The sequence below is a fragment of the Plasmopara halstedii genome (assembly GCF_900000015.1).
Source record: "Plasmopara halstedii genome assembly, contig: Scaffold_323, whole genome shotgun sequence".
Lineage (NCBI taxonomy): Eukaryota > Oomycota > Peronosporomycetes > Peronosporales > Peronosporaceae > Plasmopara > Plasmopara halstedii.
Window position 1 is genome coordinate 482,149 of NW_020187244.1, and position 6,806 is coordinate 488,954.

At 47.8% G+C, this 6,806-nt stretch overlaps 2 protein-coding genes across 2 annotated transcripts; one reads left to right on the top strand and one right to left on the bottom strand.

The window, feature by feature from the left end:
- Positions 1–5,675: 5,675 nt before the first annotated feature.
- Positions 5,676–5,922, top strand: PHALS_08589 (uncharacterized protein; the record flags this gene model as incomplete). Its single annotated transcript, XM_024723965.1, has 2 exons — positions 5,676–5,712; positions 5,783–5,922. 2 exons carry the CDS (start codon positions 5,676–5,678, stop codon positions 5,920–5,922), a joined length of 177 nt encoding a protein of 58 aa, XP_024574889.1.
- Positions 5,923–6,572: 650 nt separating this feature from the next.
- On the bottom strand, positions 6,573–6,806 carry PHALS_08590 (uncharacterized protein; the record flags this gene model as incomplete). Its single annotated transcript, XM_024723966.1, has 2 exons — positions 6,573–6,635; positions 6,720–6,806. 2 exons carry the CDS (start codon positions 6,804–6,806, stop codon positions 6,573–6,575), a joined length of 150 nt encoding a protein of 49 aa, XP_024574890.1.

The following is a 6,806-nucleotide window of genomic DNA, read 5'->3' on the forward strand; positions in this document are numbered from 1 at the left end:
GTCGGCAACATGGACTCCCGGAGTCAATTATCTCCGATAGGGACCCGCGTTTCACTGGGAGGTTTGGTCTACACCGACAATTTCTCGTCTGAATTTCCAAACTCCTTGCCCCCGAGAGCCTGTAGCAGCGCTACACACATACTGTCACCCGCGTATGCGGCGCGGACCAAATCCGTCACTGACGGCGTCACCGTCGTGACATGAGCAAACTAATAGTACGGTCTGCGTGACAACGCATCAGCCAAAGCATTCTGCTTTTCTGGCTTATACATTATATTCTGTAAAGATTGAGAGCCACCTGGCTATTCTCTGCGAGAGGTGAGGCGAACGAGTCGCAGTGCATAATGACGCATGATCTGTGTAGATCACAAACGGCTTTGAGCCAAGCAGGTGCACCCTGAACTTAAAAACTGTATGTTTCATCGAAAAAAATCCTTGTCGTTGACTGGATAGTTCCTCTCTGCAGCTTTGAACTGGTGAGAATTGAACGCGATCATCCGAATTCACCCCTCGGCGTCTACTTGCAGCAGCGCACAGCCGATAGCAAAGTCCGAAGCGCCACAGACGACACGAAAAGGACGATCGGGGTCTGGCAACGCCAGTATTGGTGCATGATGGAGGCTGCCTTTGACCCTGTCATTATCCTTCCGATGGTCGGTGTCCCAACACCATTCCGGACCCCTCTTAAGGAAATTCGACATTGGCCGTGCCATTTCCGCATTATTTGCGCTATACTTGTGAGAGTAGTTGACAAGGCCAAGCCCCTTGCTCAAGTCCTCTTGATTCTTTGGAATCGGCTAGTCTCCAATGGCCTTAACCTTAGCAGAATCCACTCGAAGGCCACGCTTCCCAATGAAGCACCCTAAAAGGGGACTTCTTCCGCGCCGAAGATGCACTGATCGGCATTAGCATACTGATTATTCGTGAGCATACACTGAACATATTTCTCAAATATGCGATGTGATTTTCCACATCTGTTCTAAATGTCGTCAAAGTATGCTTGTGCATACGCCCGGTTGGGCCTGAACAACTGCATCACAAGACGATTGAGGTTGTTGGTGCATTTGACAGCCCTTCGGGCATCACCAGCCACTCTCAGAACATCCCGCTCGGAAACCTCACCGCTGTCAGTGGAATATCGCTCACTCTCAACCAAGTCGAGTGCGCTGTACTTTGTACAGCAAACCATATTGTTTTGGAGAACATTATTTCTTGGATCGGAGTCTGTGCCGGAATGGTGGTAGCGTTTAGCTTGTCGTAAGCGTGAACGATACACCACTTGCCGTTCGGCTTCCAGACACAAAATTTGGGTGTCGATTGGGGAGACTTACTCTCATGCACCATCCCTGCGCCGTGCTTTGCATGGAAAATGGCGTCAATGACGGCACACTGCTCCTTGAGCAGGGGCAATTGGCGTGATATGCAGTATTTAGTTCCCGGAACCAGGTCAATCTCATGACGCACACCTCGATTCGAAGGTAGGACCGACGGGCGGGTCTTTCAGCATCTTAAAGAAGCGACGACGAGATAACCTCCCCGTTTGGTCTTAAAATGACCACCTCGGCTAAATGCCTGCCTTCAAGGTATCGCCAAATTTTTCAAAGGACATCTTGTCCAGCTCAAGAAGAGCATACACCGTGGAATAGCCTCGAGGGTGACGTTGCCGTCTTCCTCTCGCGTCATACCGTTGACAAGGGTATATAGCTGTGCGCTATCGTCTACGGTAGACACAACCTGGGTCAGGGTCAGCGCCCTGCGCCTTGTAGATAACATACGGCTTCGCCGGCTCCTCTCTATCAAAGTTTACGTTTTGTCGAGACCAGTGGTAACACGCACTCAGCGTCGTCCAGTGTACTCACTCCCTATTCCATCAGAGCCATGATTTTATTAACAACAACCGACGAAGAGCTGCAAGTTCCACAGTCTTCGTCCAGTGGATAACGCGCCACTCCACGCGCATCACAAGGGCCTTGCCCATGATGCCTCGAACCTCGTCCAACCATGCCATTCTTGGCATGCATCAACTGCTTCGTAACGTGAGCAGTGCTCAGCGGTTTACGTGCCACTCCACGTGCATCACAATAGTCTCGCCCTTGATGCCTCGGCTCTTGACCGACCATGCCAGTTTAGGTGCTCCAATACTTGGGCAGCGCTCAGTGGTTACGTGCCACTACACGTTCAGCCGGCGAGCCACGTTCGGGACTCTTGTACAATTCACCTTCGGTGTTTAACATTTCGGATACTATGGTATTTAGCACATTAACCTTCCCGGTTCAGTGCCCGCGCCAATAGCGTTTTTGCTTCCTAGCAGAGGTGAGTTCATGACTCACCAAAGCTTCACTAGGAGACGCGCGCGTAGCGCCCAAGATCTTCGATCTGCAGTCAATCCATGGCTCATGGTGTTCCAGACATGCCATACCAAGGGTAAGGACATACCTCGCATCCAAGTCTAAGACTGGACAGCGTTCCACGCTACCAAAGTCAAGAAACTTGACGCCGAGATCCACAGGGACCCTCGGCATAGTGACACAAGTCCTCGTCACGTAGCGAACAGTGACAGTGTTCCTCAACCGCGCTTTCAGGGTCTGAGCATACAGCTGAATTCCTTCCATCGTGGAGTGTCGAGCATAATCATCCGACGACCCGGAATTGATAAGAATCATCCATGGCTTCTCAGAACTCTTTACGGTCGCTTTTACGATCAGCAAGCCCGGCTTGCATACACGTTCCGTGTTCGAGAGCACGCAGCTCTTCGGGGCTGGGCCCTGCTACCCATTACCTCTTTGAGGTCCAACAAAACCCAACTTTTCCCCAGTAGGGCCCTCGCGCCTACTGGTTGTTTTCGTTTCCCCGCGACGAACCCGAATGGTGAGAAGCGGGTCGTCGGTTCGATGCGCCTTGCGCAGGGGACAACCAGTCTCCACCAACAAAACACCGTCTAGTGTTTAAACGCTGCTCGGCAGCTCGGTGATCTCCCTCCTTTTTCTCAGCATAGCTGATATCCATTGGCTCAGGCCCGCTCGACGAGCTCTGAGGATGTGCATTCCAACCAAGTCGTGCCGACTTAAAATTGAATTCGGCGTTTAATGCCACATTCACTGCTCCTTCAAAAGAAGACAGAATCACCCGAAACACTTTCATTCTGACCACACCAGTGCGGAAGCCCTCCACAGAGAGGGTTACTGTGACCGCCTCGAGGAGAAGATCGGCTGCCATCTCGGCAATGAGATTTCGCAACTCTTGGAAAAATTCCACCAACTCTTCTTGCCCCGTCGGGCGGCAAGGAGACGCGATCGTACGCGATATGCCTGGTTAGGCAGCGAGACACCCGCAAAAGCTGAGGCTCCATTCCTCCACGAGGGGAAAGCCACTTCAGCCGAAGTACCGCACGTTAGTGCCCGTTCTCGCTTGGCCCCCAGCTTTAAGATAGCTAGCGCCACACGCTGTTGCTCGTTCTGGAGCATGGCGGATGCCATAGCCATCTAGGCAACTCTCACCCAGAGCAGAGATTTTCTCCATCCTTACCCTCGAAGGTCTTAACGCTCACCTAAAACGACCTGGGTCGGGGGGGGGGGTCATCCGTCGTCAACGGTGGCGCCATGGACGCAGTCGACGCCAACATCTTTTTCTTGAGGCACTCTAGCAAAGCATTTTCATAGTTCAAGAACGCTTCTACGCTCGCGTTTATTGCTTCGGGTCCTTGCGATGCAAGGTGTTGCACGCTCTCATGGAAAAGTAATAAGCTTATCATGCCCGTCCTGCATGCCCTAGGGCAAATAGTAGAATTGCTCCATCCTCACAGAGGATCAGTCGCAACGACTCAGGCGTAGATTGACTACGAGTGCTATCAAGTTGCTGCTGCTCGTTGCTTAAAGGAAGGTAAGCTAAGGTCACCCACTTTACGTTCTATACCAGTACCAGTACGAGTATAGCGGATCGCAATCCACTACCTCCAAGAGTACCTGAAACCTGAACCAAGGCAAATACACTCTTCCGTTCAAAACTGAATTCTGTATTTATATGTTGCATATGTGACAGAGCCGCCTATACCTATAACCTTAGATTTTTCTAGTCAAATAGTAAAACCTAAATAAAATGTATAACTACTGACAGTCCCGCCACGTCGCGGCTTCTGTGTTACGGTGTAGCCACACCATTATGTGATTACACCAAATTATGTAATCCACACCTTCGTACGGTCACACCATCCTGTGTGACCCACCCCTGTATACCAGGCTACGTGTAACCGCGTTACACCATCGGCTTATTAGCTGTTTCCGCTCCACACACGTCATTTCGCGGCGACCTGTAACGCAACGTGCTGTCTGTTGCTACGTCTGTAGTATGAACGAATTAGTGGGTCTCTCTAACCTCTCACTTAGCGAAAGAAACTATTCCCATCCCTGCTGCTAAAACGCTGAACACTTAAGATTAATTAGCCTCACCACGATGCTTCCACCGACTTCTTGTTGAAATGCTCATAAAGGTGTCCCAACAATGGCTTTAAATTTCCAGTAAACGCTTTTAGGCGATAGAATACCACTTTTGACCCTCATATCGCCAGGTTTCTGATCATCTTATGACCAGCAATAGCCAGGAGTTTATCATGTTACCTCAAAATCAGATGGTGGTTAATAATGCTTCAATGAGACTTGGTCATCGAATTGGCGATAGGTGCTACCAAATGCGAAACGGTTGCCATACACATAAGGTTTGGCTCAACGAGTTTGCGTTAGCTAGCACACATATAGTGAGCTCGTACGCTCTACCCGTTAGCGGAAACGAACCCGTTCAGGTGTCTGAATATCTAATCTGCTTATCTATCTCAAAGAATGAGATACATCTAAATTTATTCTAGTTATTACTAAAAGAGTCCACCATCTACAAACTTATGTATTGCATACTGTCTACGAACTTATGTATTGCATTCAAGAGCCTCTCCTGTACTTTTGAGCATTAACGCATCATGAATCGCACTTTGGATCTTCTGGCAAGCGTAACTGTAATGTACATCATGATACGAGACATACTTCGTTACATAACATCTGCGAGTACTATGGTAATATACGGCAGCCAAGTGATCACACCTTCCATCTACATCTATAGCTCGCCCACAAAGTTTCCACTTACACGCTTTTACCGACCCTTGTAGTATGGATTTTTGCTCAAACCAATGTGATTCCTATCTCATCTTTGAATGACGCGGAAGGTTTCAGTGCGAGCCGCTCCTGTACAAAATCTCCAAGAATACATTTTAATGGGATTCATACAGAATTACGGTGCACGTAAACATCACACTATTTTCTTAGGGCATGAGACTTTGCAATGGAAAGGTCTCTGAGAAGAGTGAGCCACCAGTCTCACGTCAAGCAAAATATTGCCCATAAAAAGCATTTTAGAACAGATATATCATCAAAACGAAACTTAATTTGCGATATGTGTCGTTCTCAAAATCGAAAAGCAATCAACGAGCTTTTTACCTTACAGGCTATCGCTCTCGTTAATTGGGCGGGACGTGCAAACTCATCCTGATATAATAGAACGCTGTTTTTTTCCATTCGGTCGGCCTGATCCAACTGATACTCGACGTTTTCAAATAAGATTAATTGACTTCACCCCCCCTAAACAAGAATAACCGATCTTCCTCTCAATCGGGAGCGACAGACAGAGCGCAGATGCTGGCACTCCAGAGCGTGTTGATATCAATGTGCTGTAAGTCGAGGATACATCACTCTACTCATACCTGATTTAGCTGCAATTGATTGCCTTACACGCTAATAAGGTCCCTATTTCATCACGCCTACCGATCGAAAGTTGTATTTTGAATTGAATGACGTTCACAGCTGTCTCAATGAGGCTGAATATACGTGGAAGGTACCGGATGAGGCTGCATCTGTGCGGACACCGTCCATATATACATAACATTATCTGTTTTCAATTTCGACCTGGATCAGCCGATATCCCAACAATTTGCTTTTATCCATGTCAGAAAAAAGATGATAGCTTAGAACACATGCAGATGGCACAAAACATTGACGTTTGAGCACTCATCCCAATAGGAAACGCCTTTCTACCTGACAGGCTGCACGGTGTGCTCATTCTTGTGCGTGACCTCTCAGCTTGGAATTCGCTAATGCGATATGCTGTTGCTACTAGTACAGCGCGGTCGAATGCAAGGTTATCACCACCTCTCGTATCCGAGAGACATCGTATTCAGGTTTTGTCTCAAACGAGTTTTACGATGAAGAACTCGGTGGTGCTCATGTTAGCCTCTGACTAACACCTCCCACGGGGTGTTCATCAGAGAGCGGAAATTGCTTCCGTTCCCTGGATTACTAGTTGTTCTACATCATCCAGCCTAATTGATACAAGAAATCTATCTTGTGTGTCCTATTGGTCCGGGGTGTGATAGTTAAGCATTCTCATCCTTATAAAGGGTACAGTCCCTAATGTCCTCAGTCGTACATGTGCTACCATGTGCAACGGGAATACCATGGCATATCGCGCAGCGAAAGTATTCGAGTCATATCTACCAAATAACGCAAAGAGGATATCGTATGAAATCGAAATTTTTAGAAAATACTTTCTGCAACCAGTATAAGTGAGATTACAGATTGCACAAGGCTAGCATACATCTGAACTACGGACCTTTCTTCTTGTAATACTATCACTCTTAAAACAGCAAGACGAAGTAAGATAAATGATCAAAGAGGATTTACAAGTAGATTGAGTCTTGGCCCTTTTAACGTGAGTAATGAGTGAAATTGCACAATTGATTTTTTCGTATGCTCGAGACTGAAAAACAT